The sequence below is a fragment of the Aspergillus fischeri genome, genomic scaffold, assembly GCF_000149645.3.
Source record: "Aspergillus fischeri NRRL 181 1099437636259 genomic scaffold, whole genome shotgun sequence".
NCBI lineage: Eukaryota > Fungi > Ascomycota > Eurotiomycetes > Eurotiales > Aspergillaceae > Aspergillus > Aspergillus fischeri.
In genome coordinates this window covers 627,965-646,926 of record NW_001509766.1, presented here as the reverse complement: position 1 = coordinate 646,926, position 18,962 = coordinate 627,965, and the positions used below count along the sequence as shown (strand labels likewise).

Sequence of the window (18,962 nt, the reverse complement as noted above, 5' to 3'; positions counted from 1 at the left end):
ACAAGCCCGCTCAAGAAGTCGAACTACTCATTGATAGTCTTGCCATTCCAATACTGTTTTCAATTGAGGACATGCGGATTATTTCCGTCCAGATGCGCTCGATGTATGGTATCTTGTCAAATCTCATGTTTCACCTCAAGACCTTGCAAGCCATGAATCGGCGGATATCCGCCCAAGCTTCCTTTCCGTCATTGTAGCATCACGATGGTATGTATAAACCTAGGTTACTCGGAACGATCGCTCTCAGAATGTCCGACCATGGACATGGGCGAATTTACATATTTCGTAGAGCAGCTTATTACACAGGAATAGATGTACGATGTCGTGATTACGATCCGAAGACCTCCTTGATAAGTGTCTTCTTGTTTACTGCAGCATCCATAGTTAGTTTGTTGAGTAGCCAAATGACGAGGTCAAGATTACTCACCCTTTCCCATAGCATTTCTCGGAATTGGCCCGTCAAGGACCTTCATCTCCTGGGGCAGCTTGTAGCTCGCTAGCCGGTCTTTAAGGGCGCGGCGCATGTCCATAGGACCCCAGGGTTTGCCGTTGCGACCTGTCTTGGCTGCTACTTCGGGGTTCAGGACCACTACGGCAGCGACCTTTTGACCCCATTGCTCGGATGGAAGACCAACAACGGCGGCTTCGATGATCTGAGGGCTGAACGAACAGGTTAGACTGGATGTATGGGTGAGTGGAATAAATGAGCATACAGCGACAGTAACTCCCTCTCAACCTCCAACGCGCTGACTTTCTCCCCACCCGTTTTGATGATGTCGACGCTCAGTCGACCCTGGATGAAATACATTGGGCCTCTGGCCCATTCGCCGCTGGTCCCCTTGCCGGCGTTCTGGACTACTCGGCGGGTAGCAACGTCGCCTGTTTTGAACCACTTGCCTTTCCCATCTTCGCTATCCACGAAGGCCTCTTTTGTAGCCTTCTCATTAGCCCAGTATTCGCGGAAGATCGTGGGCCCACGAAGCTGGATTTCACCTTCCCGCTCACGGTCGTTGGCGTCGAGCTCCTCTCCAGGCTTGATGACTTCATTCGTCTCAGTGTCGACCAGCCTGGCCTCCACAGACGGCAGCGGCCAGCCGACACTTCCATCCACGCGGTCCGCGAAGTCGAGCCCACAGCTGATGGCCATTCCGACCTCAGTCATGCCAAAGCGCTCAAGGAGGACGTTTCCGTTGCTGAGTTCCTGCCAGGCTTGCTTGGTCGGTGTCGGGAGAGCGGCGGAGCCAGAAATGTTCAAGCGGAGATTCTCGGGCGAGATGCCCTTCTTCGCGGCTTCTTGAATTTCGGGACGTAGGCTAGGAAAGCTTGAGAGCAGTCGATTGTAGATTGTCGGCACAGCTGTGAGAAATGTAATCTTACTCTTATTCGTGCTGTTTGGTAAAAATGGCGCTGCAAGCCTGTTCCATACAGCGTCTGTGTTGAACGGAAACATAAATTCAATGGAAGATCCGGCAAGTACAGGCGTCACGATCGCATTGACAGTTCCATGGATATGATGCAGCGGAAGAAGATGAAGCAATCGATCTTCAGGGGTATATTTCCACGCCTCTAATAGCGAAGACGCTTGTGCGGTAAGTGCTGATTGGGGAATGAGCACGCCTTTCTAATTGATGGTCAGTCTAGAAGTTCTTCCAGCCTGTCGGAGTCTAAACAGAATCAAAGAAAAAGTCAATGCCTACCGGCCGGTTCGTAGTCCCAGAAGTATAAAGCATCATCCCTCCCATCGATCTCTCACCGTCGAGATCCTCCAAAGAGACCGGGTACGAGCTCGTCGCACCCGCCTGGATCTTCTCCTTGATATCCAGTACGGGCTCCGTATTCAAGCCGGCCTTGAGCAGGTCATGCGCCTTATCCACGTACTTCTGAGTAGCGACCAACACCTTGGCCTGGGAGTTGTCGAGGATATACTTGAGTTCGCCGACAGGGAACGCAGGGGAAAGAGGGAGAGCAATTGCATTGCTGGCAAGGATAGAGAGGAGTGTTACTGCAGGTCAGGATCAGCCATTAAGCCAAGGTAATACACCCAGGACACTTGTGCGAGATCCACCGGGGACAGAGTAGAGAAACAGTACCTACGTAATCGTAGCTATTCTCCGCAAGGAATGCCACCCTCTCCCCAGATAGCGACTCCTGCCTTCCCCCGACAGACCCTAGCAGGCGTTCTTTCGCCTGCAGCACGTCCGCGACCAAGTTACCGTACGTGAAAGATCGCGAAGATGCGCTATGAACGACGGCGAGGCTTGAGGAGTCATGATCTTTGAGCGCACGAAAGAGAGGAAGATTCGGTAACGTTGACAAGGAACGAAGCGAAGCAGGCGTGGTCACGTTCTGAGCTCGGCTGTAAAAGGGCTTGCGAGGAAATGCTGCTCCGACGGCCCGAAAAGACGGAGAGCCACGAGAAAGCAATGGCATGAGATTGCGTCCCTGCATGGTGGAATCTTATCCTTAAGTGCGCCTCATGTACCCCCTCCTCTTGCGGTATCTAGACGATGTGTAGGTACTGCGAGATATCAACGCTCGAGAGCAATTGCTGCGCGGTGGATTGATGTCATAAACGGAGGTGCTCCGGAGCTCTGCGGTTTGGCGTCCAAACTGTCATTTACCAGTTAGCACGCATAACGCCAGGAACGACAATGTAGGCAATGAAAGACGAGTCATACATTTCGCAAGGTCCAATTCCTGTAAGATTGACCTGAGAAGCTAGTACAACAAGGAAGCAGACGATTACATGCGAATTTCACCTCAACGGACATTGCGGCGCAAACCATCATCGACAAACGCTATCCCCAAAACAGCATCTCGGCATCACAGGCCCAGACCGGAGCAGACCATACAATTTACGACGCCATTCATGACCAATATCTGCTGCAAGAGACACCTCTCTACCAACCCATCATCACCTCGCAAACTCCCCAACTACGGTTACCGTCAATGCTCCCCCTCCGCAGCCGACCAGGCCTGCTCCCCCGCCGCCTCTTCTCCCCACTCAGGACCACCCTCCCGTCCAGGATGTCATCCACCTCCACGACACCAATGGAAGATACGATCCGCGAAAAGGTACAGAACATATCACTCAACTACAACTTCCCTTGAAAATAAACAATTAACTAACCCAACCCTCGACACAGATAACAGCCGCCTTCTCCCCCTCAACCCTCATAATCCGCAATGACTCGCACCTGCACGCGCACCACGCCCCGATGCAAGGCGTAACTTCGAAAGAGACGCATTTCCAGTATGTCTGCGACGGCGACCCGTTACATTGTTGCCAAAGAAGTGAGTGATGGCGGTAGCTAATGCGTATGTCTACAGTGTCACGATCACATCCTCCGCTTTCCAGTCGAAGATGCAGCCTGCGCGGCATCGGATGGTCTACTCTCTGCTTAAGGATGAGATGAGCCGGGAGGGCGGAATCCATGCTTTGCAGTTGCGGACGAGGACGCCAGAGGAGGAGGAGCGGGAGAAGGCTAGACAGTCGCAGGCTTAGGGCAGTGGTATGCTGTGGTCATACTGCCGGCTGACTGTCAGATATGAGAGGTCTGGTGGCTCTACGGGTATCATGTGTTGAGTAAACCCAAACTGGTGACTGTAAGGTTCTCTGTACATATCTATACTTTCGTGATGAATTAGAGTTCGATTATTACATAGATTCTAGGACCAACGGCAGTGAAAACGAGGAGAAAATCTAATATGTACATGTACGACAGCATCATGCGTATCCTAGTCAAGAGAAGCGACGGATCATCATGTCGCAAATCATCGGACACGAAGCAGATATACACGACCCGGAGATACAAAAAGAGGCAAAGGGGGGGAGCCAAAGTGATATGGAGAAGGAACTCGCAAGCTGCCGTGCTTTTTCAAAACAAGGAGACAAATATCAGACAGGATTAAAACAGAGGAGAATGCGACGGAGTGGTATAAGAAAGTACACTAGGAAATCTTGAGGAAAAAAGTGAACGGTCTTTGTGCAGCTCGGATGGATGAGTAAAGCGGGAACCAGGCATCGGATTATGTGCCTCGCCGAATATATCGACTTTCGCTTCCGCATTGCGTGGACCATGTATAGCGAAAGGATAGTGCAGAGGGCGAGATAAGGGGTATCGAGAAGCCTGACGTAGCGACGCAGATTTCCGAGCGCGGAGTAGATCATAAGCAGCCGACAAACGTATTCTGCAAGCCGTTTGATGCAAGCATCTTTCAAGGATGGCCATTTTACGCTTTGTTGGCCTGGGTGACACCAACAGCGACACCGACAACGATGGCAATGATCAGAACTAGTGTCACAGTCAGTCAGGTTGATGCTTTTACACTGAGGCCAAAGATGATACGTACTGACGATGAGCAGCGCATACCACTTCCACTTTCTGGCGTTGCGCGCGCTCTTGATGGCATGATCAATCTGGGTGTTCGCATTCTGGACATTGTCGACAACATCTTCGGCGCCTTGGTTGATCTGCTCAACAGCAGCATCTTGTTGATGCACCAGCTCTGCAACTTCCTGGTACAAACGGCCCAGCTCAATCATGTCCTGCTCGATCTTTCGAATAGCGGCGGACCGCTCCAAAGCAGCTTGTCTGGCGTCATTGGCCTGTCTGGTTCTGCTACCGGTAACCTATCACAAGCAAATCAGCTCCTGTCCTAGATATTGGGGATGAGCCATGCTCTCGTACCTGGAAGCTCTGCTCTTGGCCCATCAGAACATTGTCAACGCCCTGTTCAATCTCCTCGGGAGAAGCCTCTGGGTTTGCGATCTCGTATCGTCGGCGCACCTGTTCGCGCAACCGCTTCTGGAAATCCGACTGGGCCCTCTGGTACTGCTCAATCTCCCGACGCAAGTTCCGGCTGGTGACATCGATCTGAGTCTGAACACGGGTGTCTCCAGAGCCAGGCGTCTGCTTGACCTTTTTCAGGAGGTCCCGGAGGTAACGGAAACCGTTGTTGATCTCGTCTTCGATGTAATCGAGTGTCTGACGGGAGGCCTGATCTTCCTTTCCGGTACTCGAGTCAAGCAAAGCGTTCTGCGCGGCGGCGAGCTGGCTCTCTCTCTTGGCTCGCAGATCGGCAATACCATCGTTGATTTCTTTGCATTTGTTCAGCAATGCGGTCGGGCCGGATGGCTGCTGCTGCTGGCCGCCGTAGCCACCCATAGCGGACATTTCTGTAGGAGGCAGCGCATTAGAGACATACGCCAGACCTGAGACTATGAGGAGTCCTACCATAGCTACCGTTACCCTGCTCCATGTTATTGGCTTGCTGGTAGGGGGCCTGGCCGTAGCCTTGTTGTTGGCCGCCGTAGGCATTGTTCTGCTGCTGGCCACCATAAGGGTTGTATTGGCCGTAGCCGCCCTGAGAGTTGTTGTTGTAGTCCGCGTACTTTCAAATAGCAAAGAAAGTCAGCATAAGAGTTTTGCGCTTGGGGCATTCGCCAGGGAAAGGGGTAGCCATTCAGAACATACACTCATGATGTAATTATGTCAGAATTTACTATACGCAAGCACAGGGTTGAATAAATAAGCTCCTTTTCTTCTCTTGAACCCGATATGGGTTGTATTATGGTCCGGTCGCTGTTCTTCGTCTCCTTTGGTGCAAGGGCGACTGCGGTTCCGGAATTCAGGAGGTTGTCCAAATGCGCGTGGGACAAGAGCTTAACCCGAATTCGCCGACTGTCAATAAAGCAGCGTACAGTAACGGAGCGGAGACGAAGAATTAAAGAATGGAAGATGAGTATGACAAAAGAGACGTGGGAGGGCTGAATATGTCGAAGGCAAAAAAAATGAACGATTGAAGAAAGGGACGAAATGACAGAGTGAGACACGCGGCTGAGGCGGACAGTCGTGGGCGGAAAGGCAAGCAGAAGCGCTCTCTCAATTCCCAAAGGTGCCAAGGGTTGGCTCTGAATTCACTCGGAGCTGACAGTAGGCAAAGTTCTGGACCCGCAAGACGGCAATAATAAATAGTAGGTATTAAAGGAAGAAAAGTGATGACGATCAGGCGCTTATGGGTCCTACAGAAGCTCGATCGACAACTATTCATAGAAAACAAGATGAAGGTAGTTGAGAATGAGATTATTACTGCTACTGTGCTCGTTCACTTTCCCTCGTTCTTGAATATCGTTTGTGGGAATGTGGCTGATACGGAAGCTAGCTTCGTGGCAACTACTTTAGATTTGTTTTGAAATTCATTGATGGTGATGAATGATAATAATCATACAGGGGGCTGCTAGATGATGCACAGACCAAAGTGGGTGATCATCAAGTCCCCTTTTCTCCCTGGCTAACGGTTCGAGAGACCAAATCAATAGTTGTGAAACACCACGGTCGGAAGCTAGTGGTGATGGGTAGACAGGCCATGGTTTCACCTTTTGACAAGCTTGATAGAGGGGTCTACCTGACAGAGCGTATCTGTCTATTTATTTGAAGCTTTCCAACTACCTATCCTCTGGTCCTTTTTCTCATCTTAGAGAATTATGGTTGCCTGCTCAGGCATTGACCCTCTCGTTTACCTCCCTCAGGCTGTGCAATTTGCTGCTGACATTTCCCGCGCATCCGAGTATTACCTACCATTTCCGGCATGTCCACGGTGTAGGAGAGCCGGTTCGTTGGGATCCTTGACAATGGTACGGATTGCGCTTCAGTTCCACCGAGAAGTATTGACTATGGAGGCGTTGAGTCTGCACGTCATCGTTATGCATACATTTGGTCAACAGCACCATCAGAGCCTCAGCAATTGTTTCCAGAAAACTGGCGACGCTGGTGGTTTTGCTTAATTATTACTTGGACAGGTGCCTAAGGCAGGTCGTACCCTTGCTGGTTCTATCATTCGCTATCAAGGGAAATAAGCTATGAGATAGACGGACATTCTGGCGCAATTCACTTGGTAAGAATAGTCCGATCTATCCCCAGCATCCCACCTCAGTCCCTTGCACCGTCGCACGCCGTTACCCCACACCATCAAAATAGCTCAAATACGGGAACAAAACATCGAAAAATTCCGTATTGCCAGTTCAATCATGTTTTGACTGTCCGGGTTCTTCTATCCTATCATTTCGTCGGATCATATGCAATGCTGCATGTCCTTTTGTCGTGGCAAGTATTAGGCCCACCTATTGGCAGCATGTGGGTTCAGTCTCCAAAGCACAACCTGATTTGTCTTGAATACTCACAAATGAATGGCCATTGGCTTATGATTCTGCCTGGGTCAGCTTATAATTAGCAACGATCGCCAGTTGTCAAAATGGCTCAGCACACAGCCTCAATGTGTGGCTTGTATCCCAGGCTTGACTAGGCCGATCATGGTTCCTTCCTGAATTATGAGGCATGGGAACAATACACTGCTATCAAGCAGACTATATTGATGTCTTTTTGAAATATCAATCATGGTTATTCTTCAATCCTGAAGCGCGTTGAAGACGTCATAGAAGTCGTTATCCAATGCCAAATCCATGTCTCTTCTGCCAGAATTGTTCCTCGCTTGCACATTGATACAATCGTACTTTGAAAGCAGCTTCACTGCCTCCCAATGTCCGTCCTTTGCGGCATAGTGTAGGGGAGTTCTTCCCTTGCGCTCCACCAGCTTTTCGAGTCGAGCAAGGGTTTCCCCTTCATCTTCCAACAACTTCGATACGGAGACGTTGGGAAAACAGATATTTTTAATCTCCCGGCGACGGGGACCTCCAGTCGTCAACTTGATCTCGTTAGGCTCGTCTATATAAACGCAGTGCTTTCGGGAAAGGACGGAACGCCGGACTGAACTTCCCCTGTACTCAGTCTCTTGTTTATCATATGCTGCTCTGTAGGAGACACAAGATTCTGGTTCCTTGACTCATTCTCATGGATCTCACCTGCTTCGGCCAATTCCCTCCACGAGCGAACGGGAAAATGGTAGTGCACTCGGCTTCTTCGTCGGACATTTCCGCGAGCCACTTGATTCCCAAGCCGTAAAGTATATCGGCAGCGATTACAGAATTTCCCTGCTCCCAGGCCATCATCAGGTGAGTGCTTCCTTGATTGTCTGCATCGTGCTCAACAAGAACCTGGGAAATCTCTTCCTGCTCCAGACTGCGCTTGATGTTTCCGTCTTCCCTGTCTGTTAACAAAACTCCCACGACGTATGCCCTCGAACACCACATATTGGCCGTTATCCGCGTTATCTTGCACATCGGTTTGACTGTGTGAGGTCGTGTACTCCTCTGACTTACTTGAGCAAAGAAGTTCGAGTGGCGTCTGTCCTTTCACGTCTCTCACATTGACGTCGGCATTGTGTTCGAGGAGTAGGTAGACAAGGTCCCGATTATCCATTTCAACAGCGTGATGCAACGGCACTTTTTTGTTGTTCACCGACGCATTGACGTCCAAAACTCGGCGTGCTAGGAGCTTCTTCGTATCGTCACGATGCTCATGGTCTTCCAGCCCATGAGCTGCACATATCCGATGAAGTGGTATATCAGAACCATTGGCCACTGAAACAGGACCGCGCCTGACCGCATTTTTCAGCCTTGTCTTGGTCTATTCAGGCGCTTAGCTGAAACCATTCGTCGGACAAAGGTCATGGCTTCACCTTCGTGTTCCGCAGTGCCGATGATTGGAGGATTCCCCTTCAAAAAGCAAGTAGATTCAGCCACAACATCCAGGGCTGCTTACTGTCAGCCAAGCCCATCATAGGTTCCTTTCCATCACGCAGCGGGTATGAAAGAGTCAGTGGAGCACCTGCTCTTGGAGTGCCTGACAATGGGTTTTGAGGTAGTCATAATCACTCGTCATGGTTTCTGATAATCTGCTGTCCTCATTGTCGGCATACGCCACGATTGTGGCCGTTTTGGTTGGGCTAGCGACCCTCGCGAAAAGCGCGAACGGCCTTACGACCGTCAGAAGGGATCTGTGGACGGAGGCTTTTGAAAGATGGACCCTGTACCTCCATGTGGACGGCGAACGGCTACCAGATGTCGCATATGAAAGGCCCGCGGTGCTGGGAAAGCATTCTTATTACTGTTCTGAGCAATTGGAGTGCAGATTCCTATGCAGTCGAGAAACCCGAGTGTCTGCCCCTACCCAAGGAGTCCCTTCACGTCGATCTCCGAGTCATCAGTCATCCTGGCGTTCGTCTTCATGGCCGTCCTCCAAGAGAGGCCGCAGCAAACAGACTATCGAGCTGGGACACGAACATTCACTATAAGCGGCGTTGTTCTCGAGGTGCGAATCATCAAGCCTGATATCGTGACCTTGCATCTTGAAGGAACCATCCAGAGAAGGTTCACCAAGGATTACGTTCAACGTTTTTTGGGAGGATACCTATCACTGCCCGTAGACCCACAGAACGTGAGCGTCTTCAAGGCTGGTGATGAGGTTCGTGGCGGTAGTCGTCGCGCTGAGCCTTGCATCGAACTACGACCCGGAGGACGTATTTTTGCCGGTGTACTCTGGCTGCGTGAGGTATCACAGCGACGCAGGCGTGTCTCTTGGCGCACGATGGACCGCGTACGACTTATACTCGAGAGTGTTTGGGCCAAGACATTCAAGGATGACGCGGTAGATACAAGGAGATAATCGGCGCCATCAACGCACTTGAATTCATCCACAAATGCGAGACGGAGAGTGGAGTGGAACGTAGTTTCGACATAGCGACGTCCTTGAATCTTCTGTCGATACAGGATCGGAACCGGATCATTGCACATTTCAACGAACCACCGCGCATTGAAGATGATGAGGAACAGCAACGGCGGTTCCGCGCTGAGCGGCAGCCATTGCTGCGCTGTGTGTTGATCGCTCCAGTCAAGGGATCGATCAAGTGTATTGCGTACTTTAAGAATCCAGGCCGTGCGCTGGAGCACATTCTCCCAACAGAGGTCCTGAAGTCAGCGAGGCTTTACCAAGGTTGTTAGGTTGATCCGAGAATGAACTGTTTTACTGCGACGTGAGGGAATAACGTCTGCTGATGAGTTTCAACAATAGCCAGCTCCTCTTGCTTCCATAATCTGCTAGAGCCTGAATGAGGCCTTTCCTGAACCTCCATCTAGCGCTGGATCAACTTAGATGTGTTGGAAGTTGTAGGATTCTTGCAGCTGTGTCCTATTCCCGACACTCAAGAGCAGCCGAAGAGAGGGGTACTTGTCAACCTGTCAAAAATGCATCTCGTCGGACACCTTTAGAGTAGACTAGCTAACTTCTACGTGTTTGAGGAAAGTCATAGCATGACTCCAGGGCTACACAATTGATACTTGCAAGTCATCAGGTTTGCAAGGAAGCCATTATTATTGTACCAGGATGCTCTGTACTCCGTAGGACTCCATTTCCATCTACTAGTATGGAGTACCTATACTTTAGTCCGAAGTGGAGTGAGAGACCAGACTGCACACCATTATCAGCATGCGGAGGGACACACTAAACACACTCACACCGGCATCCATACATTACCAACCGATAGGGAACAACCTACTCAAACTTCAAAGCAATTATCCCCCAACGAAGTAGGCAACCTCATTACACCAACAATCTGCTCCGTACTTCCTCATGACTACGGAGTACGGTATTTCGATCCATCAGACCCATTAAATCAACGGCAAACGGCAAATCAGCCACCTCTTTTTTCTGCAGTGCAGTACAACCCCCGACCCACGGCCGCCCACCCACCAAAAACCCCCCTAACCAGAACAGGCCTCGACCTCCGAAACCCCCCTATCCACCGAGTTCCACCGGCCCAGTCCCTGCGCCAAGCTAAGCTCTTAATCAGTCAAGGCATAAGTCGCCTTTCGTTCCGTAGCCATTCCATGAAAGTACCGATCGCTTTGAGAGTGGGCTGGTCTAGCTGTATTTGGGCCGAACAATCATTAATAATTCCTAGGTGAGGAAGGACTACTCCATAAGGCAGACTTAGAGAAACAGGGGGTTCACTCGTGCCATGCCCTGGTTTCACTTTGTTACTGGGTTAAGGGAGGTACGAGTACGAAGTAAGGTACTTATCAGTGGACCCAGAGTCTGATTTGTTATTGTTTTCTGTCATATCTATTTCGTTGACCGATTGTAATAACGGTCTCTTGTGGGCCCACTCCTCGGTGTGACTGTTGCAGTCGCGTGCTTGCTTGCCATGTGGGATTGGAGTGTAGTACAATAGGATACAAGAATGCGGAGAGCTACCTTATTAGTTATTGCACAATACGAGGAAGACGTCATCAGAACGTGTCTCATTTATTTACATCTATCTCATCGCTCAGATCTGCTCAGCAGGTGCTGTTACGCGTGCCCGCGCGACTCAAAAAGTAGAGCTCGTCCTGCGGTTATCCGAACATTAAGAGGAGAAACATTACTATACAGTAGAGAAATAAAAAGGGGAATCAAAGACATAGACCTAAATCGGTCTAGTTCTTCTCCTCGTGCACGCGGGCAGGAGGAACATCCGGGTCGTCGGCGTCCAGCTTGTTCATGTCGTCCTCCTGGGCGTTGAGGTGGTGGAACACGAACCAGAAGATGATACCGACCAAGAACGAAGCGCAGGCCAGACCGACGAACATCCACATGATGGCGGGGTCGAAGGCGGCGGGGGTCAAGGCCTCGGCGATGGCGGAACCGAAGGCGTTGGTGAGCAGATACATGGACTGCACGAACGACTTCATCGAAGGAGGAGCCTTGGTGTAGGCGTACTCCAGACCGGACACGGAGGCGAAAATCTCCGAGATACCGATGAACATGTAGGCAGGGGTCTGGATGGCAATGTGGACCCGGTTGCCTTGGGCGGTGCCGTCGATTTTAGAGGCATCACAGAGAGGATGCTCGTAGCAAGGACCGGCAGAATAGATGAGGTGCTGCACAATAGCGGCGTACATCATGGCAAGAGACGCGACGACGAAACCCAGGGAGATACGGGTGATGGGACGGAAACGGATATGCAAACGGCGCAGCAGAGGATACACCAGGGTCTCCAGGATGGGGATGAAGACAATAATCGAGATGGGATCAAAGTTCTGCATCAGATCGTTGGGGATACCGTGGCCCTGCATCTGCGCGGCCTGGGTGACGAAGTTGCCGGAGAACTGGCCATAGACAACCCAGTAGATGGGGAAGAAGCAGAAGACACGGCAAGCAACCAGAGCACGCTTGAGCTCATCAATGAAGTGGTCGTCCCAAGGCAGGTTGGGCCTGCTGCCACCATTGGCAGCCTGCCAACTGGGCTTGGGCGCATCCATGTTGCGGTTGACGATCATAATTCCGAGAGCCTTGAAGGCGTCGGTAATGATAGAGCCCTGAGGGGGGCGGACAACGTAGTACTTGCGTCCAACAATGAGCACCAGGGTACCACAGGCGAACATGCACAGACAGAGCAGGTAGCCGGACCAGAAGCCAATGTCCCGCTCCATGTAAGGAGTAGCAAGCAGAGACAGAGAGCCAAGGTTGATGCAACCGTAGAAAATCATGTAGATACGCTGGATGGTCAGAGCAGGATCAATGATGACCCGCTCACCCTTCTTTGTAGTGGAGACAGCCATCTTCTTGCGCTTGTACTGATCGGCAATCAGGGGCGCAACGTTACTCTTGATACCACCTGTTCCCAGACCGATGACCAGAATGGCGACAATGAAACCGCCAAGACCAGCACCGTGCTCGAGAGCAGTAGGGATCGAGGTGCAGACCAGGATCAGGAGACCGACCAGGTACACGCCGCAGAAGAGCACAATGGTCTTGTATTTTCCGAGGTATTGATCAGCAATGATGGCACCAAGAATAGGAGTAACTAGATCCAATTATGTCAGTACATTCGTCGCTGTTTGAAGTTCGGGCATGACAGGTCTCACCGTAGCACCAGAACTGGAAGAAAGTAGTCAGACCGGTGGCACCCTGGTGACCCAAACCGAGAGCACCGCGACCCTTGCTACCGTCCAGAGGGTTGTTTACATAATTCTGGAACAGACCTGACATGCCGTAGTAGGTGAAACGCTCGCACAACTCGACAATAGCCACAAGCCAGGCGGAGACGGGCAAGTTTTCGGCGACATGACGGAGGTTCTTGGCCTCCTCCGCAGTAGGCTCCTCACCATCGGGGGTATCTAAGGGAGCCTTTTCCACGGCATACGGGTCCTTCTCGTTCAGAGCAACCTCGGAGACGACATTGTCCTGCAGGTGAGGTCTATTGAAGTACAAGCGGAGTCAGAAAATCGACACGCGTGACGGCGGGGAAGATATAGTGTCCTAGCAAGACTTACTGAGTAGCCTCAACCTCGTGATCTCTGGTAGACATTTTGCAAAGAGAAACCAAGCAAGGACTGCCCGGGCCGTGTGGGAGGGAAGGAAGTTGAAAGGCTTGTTGTGTCCTCACGAATATCGAGCGAAAGAGGAAGCAGAGGAGGGGAGGAGACCGACCTTATACTCGCGCTGGAGGGAGGGAAATGAGGGCCAATGCGGGCCCGGTCTTATCTCTGATTCATTCAATCAGGCGAGCTGCGAACCTTCAATTGCGCGATCGGCGGAGATTTGAAAGTCTCCCCGTCGCTTGTGTGTCTGAGAACCTGTGGACGCTGAACACCGGAAACTGGAACAGTGTGGCAGGCAAAATCTGAGAAAGGAAAGGCCGAAACTGTCTTGGCGGGCCGGCCAATGTAACCTCATAATCCAGCGAAGATATGACAAGCAGTGTCAAGCATCAGCCGAGCAAAGGCCAATTCGCTGTTTGATTGGTTGCGGGAGCTGGGCGTCGGTCTTGATCTTTTCTCGAAGACCAGTGGTACACGTTGATGCACCCAATCAGCTTGCTAATCCGGTCGGAGCTTACCGGTGGAACCACACAAATTTGTTCGCCCTCGTGGCTATATTGCCCACTGTGCAAGTAGCTCGCAACCGGACATCCGTTATCAGTCAAGAAATATCCGCAATCGAAGAGTTTTCAAACAAGAGCCAAAATAAAAATAAAAAGAAAAAAAAAGATTTTCTTCATGGTAAATTCAATTCATGGTTCTGCATGTTATTTCTGCTCTCATTATTCCTTTCAAACCCTTTGAATAAGGTACATCACCACCTCGAAGTTCAAAGACCGGATATCACTGTTCCGCAGAAACTGGCCTCGGTTGTTTCTGTGCCGTGGCTTATCCGACTAAAAAGTGCGTGCGTCGAATTTGCGAAATAGCCAATTTCCTGTTCGTCGGATGATTGGACTGATATTGCCACCGGGGGAGATTCCGCATCCGGTAATTAGGTAACATAAATGTCGCTGACCAGGGCTAGCAGCAGGGTTTCCTTCCACCCTGGATGATAAGCACGGCAACTCCCATTCGTAGCATCCAATGAGGGATTGCAATCGTCCAATCGAAGCTTCCAAACGTCTAATGGTCACTTTTGGACTCGTCGAGGTCTGGGGTTGACGGTTTCCACGTCTAGAGTCTCCCGTCGAATCTCGCGTTTCCCCCGCCCCTGTACGATGATAATGGATCATCATGACACCACTTGATCGTGTTCGCGTGTGTAACGTCGGGGGCACCCCGCATGCTAATCATTTCCCAAGACACATTTCTCCCTGTCAGCATCCATTGATAACCGAGTGAACCATCCGACTCAGCTCGAGCTACTCGAGGCTATCTGTTAGGATTCGTTATGTACCGGTTGTAAGTGGTCAGGTCTCAGAGCCCGGGCTTCTCATTGCTGGTTTCCAGCTGGGGGAGGATCCTGTAGCTTGTGAAAGTAGGTAGTTCATGCTTCAATGCTCCATAATCAACTCCATAATCCGTTGGTCTTCCGCTCGCAATGTTACCCCAGGTTGCGGAGAGAGATCAGTCATCTCGTGTCATGCCCCGTTCAATGGCCTCTAACAGCCAATGGTCATCGTCGCCACTTTATCGATTCATGCACTCAGTATTTCGACCTTGAACAGGCATACCAATTCCTGATGGGATGAGGCCATGCAGTCCCGTCTCTTTCTGTCTGTCTCGTTCGGCGACTTAGTATCCAGGGGTCTTGGTTGAGGCGTCAAGAGGTGGAGCTGGAGTTCCATCGGGCCTCCGATCGGTTCAGACCGCGCAGTCAGAAAGACAATGAATAGGGGGTCTGATCATTGCTAAGCGTTGCCAGTACCTAGACTCCTAGTAATTATCACCATAGTGTCAGAAGTGGTGGTTGGTTGGACGTATTTGTTCAAGTCCAACTCGTTCCGGTCAACCACCAAGCAGGGAGAAGGTCAATTGAGCAAATGGTCTCAGAATGTTTTCCCGTCTTTTGCGAAGAAACAAACAGAAAATAAACAATTTGTCACTAAAATCATCAAGAGCCCAGAACAAGTCCCAATGTCCTGGCCAGAGGCAGCGACCTGGCGGGTTAAGTATTCAAGCCTTATCTGCCAGCCCGCTCTCGCTCCGACTTCGCCCTCAGGTCAGAGGACCCGTTCCGTCATCGCTCCGTGTCTCATCGAACTTTAGCTACATAGTAGCCATCACTTCCACCCAATGCAAGAGCTCCTCGTAATATCTCACCCGAATATGCTCCCCGGTGTGTTTCCGCTTTGGTGACTCCAGCGAGCCAAGTCTGGCGGTGGCCTTCTTCCCCCGAAGGGCATGATAGCTGCCTACCAGCGTGAAGGGAGGCGGCGCAAGCCAACTTTATGTTTGAGGCAGCAGCCAGCTGATGGTCTCGTGTGCTGAGATTAGACCGGTTGGCTCTGGGGGATCATGCGGTGCCAGTGTAGAGTCGACTGCGTACTGAGAACCCGGTAGGATGTACACACCGACACCGGCCACGATGATCGATGGCGTGCTTGGGGTTGTCAAACCTCCAAGAATCCCAAGACTCTGGGCTTTCTTGACTTCTTGGCTATGAGTCTAATTCAACGGCAGAGTAAAACTGCACATGCCGATCTCCAGGCGATAAGATTGTGTTGATTGGACCGGAGTGTAAGTATGATGGGGTGTTGTTTTACTCTAGGTAGCCCTGAGCATCGGATACAACCTTGCGCATCATATGGCATTTCGCGATGTCCCCTCCGATGCAAATTGCAATGTGAGCTGCACGTCAGCTATATTCCCTCGCACTATAGATCTCGAGTGACACAGAGAAGAGTTCTTGACAAAACCCGGCGTTAACTGTCCTGTTGAATTCCACAAGACGATCAACGACTTTGACTCTCAGACCTGGCAGCATAACGCTGCACTTCCTTATGGGCTCAGAAACAGTATACTGAAGGCCTGGGATGCGTCTCAATGTGCATCTATCGACTCTGTACGGAGCACAGATACGGAGCACAGTTGCGACAATACTAATGATTCAGTTTCATGGATCCACACTCCGGACCTCCACCGCGATCAAGATCATCAAATGTTGATCGTGAGTCATTGCCAGCAGTTGTTATTCTCGTCGCTTGTGGGTATACCAACATCTGGAGTCCAAGGTTTTGGCTCTGTAGTACGGAGCATGCTGTCCTACAAGCAGCTTGGGTTTACCTATTACTCAATTGTTTCCAGCGATATGCCTGCTTCGACACCGATCTCACCTACAGTTCATAGGGCTGTGGGTGCTTCTGCAGGGTACTCGTCGACATCGCCAGTGTTTGGAGTAGTTGGAGTAAAACCCTGTGAGTCATTATTATATACCGGTCCCTGTCCGACATCGGGGCAGTGGTAATCACATCAGTTGAAGTGCAACTTTGCCTACTTGTAGCTGAAGGAAAAGAACCTGGGCAGGACCTGCTCTGCTTTTAAATTCCTTTGGCAAAATCCATATGCGCATGTCGACCTCTCGATCATCGTAATGCTCTGGATGACTCCCAGCACACCGCAGAGTATACTTTTCACCCACTCTCTTGCATGAGCCTGGCTTTGCTTGAACACCGAGAGTCTGATTAGCATGATCACACCTGATCTTGTATGTAACAACACGGGCCAAAGACCTGACAGAAAACTGGATGCTGGACCAGTCGTAGACGGTTTTGAGAGGCGGCCAAGGAGTGCTTATATTCCTCCAACGTACGACACTCACAGTTCCCTGCAAATATCTTATATCTCGTTGTACCATTAATTGTCTCTATACGTGCCATAAGCACAATCAAATAGATAGGAAATTATGAGTTTTAAGCCCTAACAATGTCTTACAAACAGTCTCCGCCAGAGAGATATATATTGTCTCCAGGACGCAACACCGTCACATTGAATCCGAAAACCTACTTACCCACAAACCAAGCCTAAAGGATCTCAGATAGTGAACAAGTGGACATCTAAGCCGCCTTGGTTTAAGGATCTACAGTGGGGAGAGAGAAAAACAGCCACTGTGAATCACCTAAGGCACTCCGGGAGTGTATATATCTGGGTTGGAGGACGGAAAAGGACAGAAAAAGAGGGGAACGGGACACGGTATTTGGCTCATGATGGGACCAAGGGCAACAGCAATGGAGAGTGAAGAATGATAACAACGGTACAACAGACCAGGACGACCAGTTGGGGTCGGGGTACGTTGACGGCAATGGAGGAAACTATACGGGGATGGAGAAGAAGGAAGGAAATAGGACTGGCAGACGACTCCTTCATGAAGGAGCAGTTTCTGGAAGTCAGCCAGATTCATACTTAGAACATCAGGCTTCCTGCTGCCTGTGTCCGGCATCATTGCCTTTACTTCTTGCAGTCGAGATACTACCTATTGCTATTCCTATAACCTTCCATCTCAGGGAAATTACGGATGCTAGGAAGCTCACTGCAAGAATTTTTAGAAGGCAAGAAGTATATAATAGAATCATTACTAACATATTCGGTATCGACTATCTATAAGAACTGTTCGAAATCAACACCACACTTTGAGGACAAAATGCGAAGTAAAAACGCTTTTTTTTATCTTTTTCTTCTTCCTTCCATGGACCCAGAGAGATAATGGTATAAACCCGTCAGAAATGCGTTTTGAGGATAAGATACGATACACATCGCCAGTTGCCACAAGAAAGCCATCGAAGGAAAATGCTGAAAATCCAGATGTGGGGTGTCGTCTCCCCGGATATTCTGTCCCTCAAGCTATCACTTCATTCGTCATCGTCCGTAATTACAGAATCATCTCATTAACGCCGAAGAGACGTTCCTCTTGTCAATCGTAAGTCGATATGAGTATCCATGCAAATGGCCGTTTAAACGGTGTACTTGGCCTTGGCTCTAGTGCTACCGCTGTGTGCGCTGTCCGTGTGCCCCGAGAACTCAACGACATCGGCTTCCTTCAGGCGTAGCACCTCCTTGAAGCGCCGACCAATGTTTTCGAGAATCTCCTTCCCTTGAGCGGGTGTCCGGCCGTTCTTGTCGCCGGGAATGCTCTTGCCCACCGTCCGTGTCCACAGACCAACACGGTAAAATCCCTTACGCACGTTCACGACCACACCCATAACCTCGTTGTCGCCATCGTTCTCAAGAGTCTCGCCGATAGCTGCCAGTTGAGCGTGAAGCCAAAGATCATCAATCGGTACGGAGCGCTTGTCTTTGAACGAGTATGACCACTTGCCACCGTGCTTGTTCTGGGGGTCTTCCCACTCTGGTCTGATGCCCTTTTTGAAGAGATGGTAGTCTGCCTTGAGACCCAGTTCAGAAGTCGGTGTGATATTGTTCTATTCAGTAACACCTAGTCAGTATAGCTCACCAGTCAGGCATCGATAATGAAATGACGTACGTAGATACCCCAAAATTCCTCAACCGAGTTGAAAGTCACGACCTCCTTCAACAGATCGTTCCAGTTGTCGCCCTGCAAATCAAACGGTGTTAGCGGGTCTACCCTTATATCGATGGCTATCGCACGTACCTTGCCACTGGGGGGCTTCGTGAACCAGAGAGTCCATTCGTGCATGAGCGGATGCTTCACGTTGAAATTTTCGGGGTCATGGAATACTGTGACCGCATCGCCATTTGTCTGCTCGGTCTTCTCGGTCTGCTCCTTTTCTTCGGTAGCGGCGCCAGGAGCGGTGTTCTCGTCGTTCACCGGCACAGGACCGTTCTCTGCGACTTCAGCCATTAT

General features: G+C 50.6%; 6 protein-coding genes and 1 pseudogene across 6 annotated transcripts, besides 1 other annotated feature; 2 read left to right on the top strand and 5 right to left on the bottom strand.

Annotated features, from left to right (window-relative positions):
* Positions 1-328: 328 nt before the first annotated feature.
* Positions 329-2,448, bottom strand: NFIA_114240 (acyl-CoA synthetase; the record flags this gene model as incomplete). The annotated part of the gene is made up of 5 exons (XM_001262788.1): positions 329-369; positions 428-660; positions 714-1,621; positions 1,698-2,002; positions 2,091-2,448. The coding sequence occupies 5 exons, from the start codon at positions 2,446-2,448 to the stop codon at positions 329-331; spliced, it is 1,845 nt and encodes a 614-aa protein (XP_001262789.1).
* Positions 2,449-3,027: 579 nt separating this feature from the next.
* On the top strand, positions 3,028-3,505 carry NFIA_114230 (BolA family protein; the record flags this gene model as incomplete). Its single annotated transcript, XM_001262787.1, has 3 exons — positions 3,028-3,075; positions 3,147-3,253; positions 3,331-3,505. 3 exons carry the CDS (start codon positions 3,028-3,030, stop codon positions 3,503-3,505), a joined length of 330 nt encoding a protein of 109 aa, XP_001262788.1.
* A 728-nt stretch (positions 3,506-4,233) lies between these two features.
* Positions 4,234-5,321, bottom strand: NFIA_114220 (syntaxin; the record flags this gene model as incomplete). Its single annotated transcript, XM_001262786.1, has 3 exons — positions 4,234-4,295; positions 4,354-4,633; positions 4,692-5,321. The coding sequence occupies 3 exons, from the start codon at positions 5,319-5,321 to the stop codon at positions 4,234-4,236; spliced, it is 972 nt and encodes a 323-aa protein (XP_001262787.1).
* Positions 5,322-7,411: 2,090 nt separating this feature from the next.
* Positions 7,412-8,149, bottom strand: NFIA_114210 (annotated as a pseudogene).
* A 629-nt stretch (positions 8,150-8,778) lies between these two features.
* Positions 8,779-9,898, top strand: NFIA_114200 (uncharacterized protein; the record flags this gene model as incomplete). Its single annotated transcript, XM_001262785.1, has 3 exons — positions 8,779-8,982; positions 9,030-9,545; positions 9,668-9,898. The coding sequence occupies 3 exons, from the start codon at positions 8,779-8,781 to the stop codon at positions 9,896-9,898; spliced, it is 951 nt and encodes a 316-aa protein (XP_001262786.1).
* Positions 9,899-11,371: 1,473 nt separating this feature from the next.
* NFIA_114190 (peptide MFS transporter) lies at positions 11,372-13,245 on the bottom strand (the record flags this gene model as incomplete). Its single annotated transcript, XM_001262784.1, has 3 exons — positions 11,372-12,741; positions 12,803-13,134; positions 13,211-13,245. The coding sequence occupies 3 exons, from the start codon at positions 13,243-13,245 to the stop codon at positions 11,372-11,374; spliced, it is 1,737 nt and encodes a 578-aa protein (XP_001262785.1).
* A 2,962-nt stretch (positions 13,246-16,207) lies between these two features.
* Positions 16,208-16,231: a microsatellite.
* A 1,859-nt stretch (positions 16,232-18,090) lies between these two features.
* On the bottom strand, positions 18,091-18,959 carry NFIA_114180 (eukaryotic translation initiation factor 4E; the record flags this gene model as incomplete). Its single annotated transcript, XM_001262783.1, has 3 exons — positions 18,091-18,558; positions 18,621-18,692; positions 18,750-18,959. The coding sequence occupies 3 exons, from the start codon at positions 18,957-18,959 to the stop codon at positions 18,091-18,093; spliced, it is 750 nt and encodes a 249-aa protein (XP_001262784.1).
* Positions 18,960-18,962: the final 3 nt, after the last annotated feature.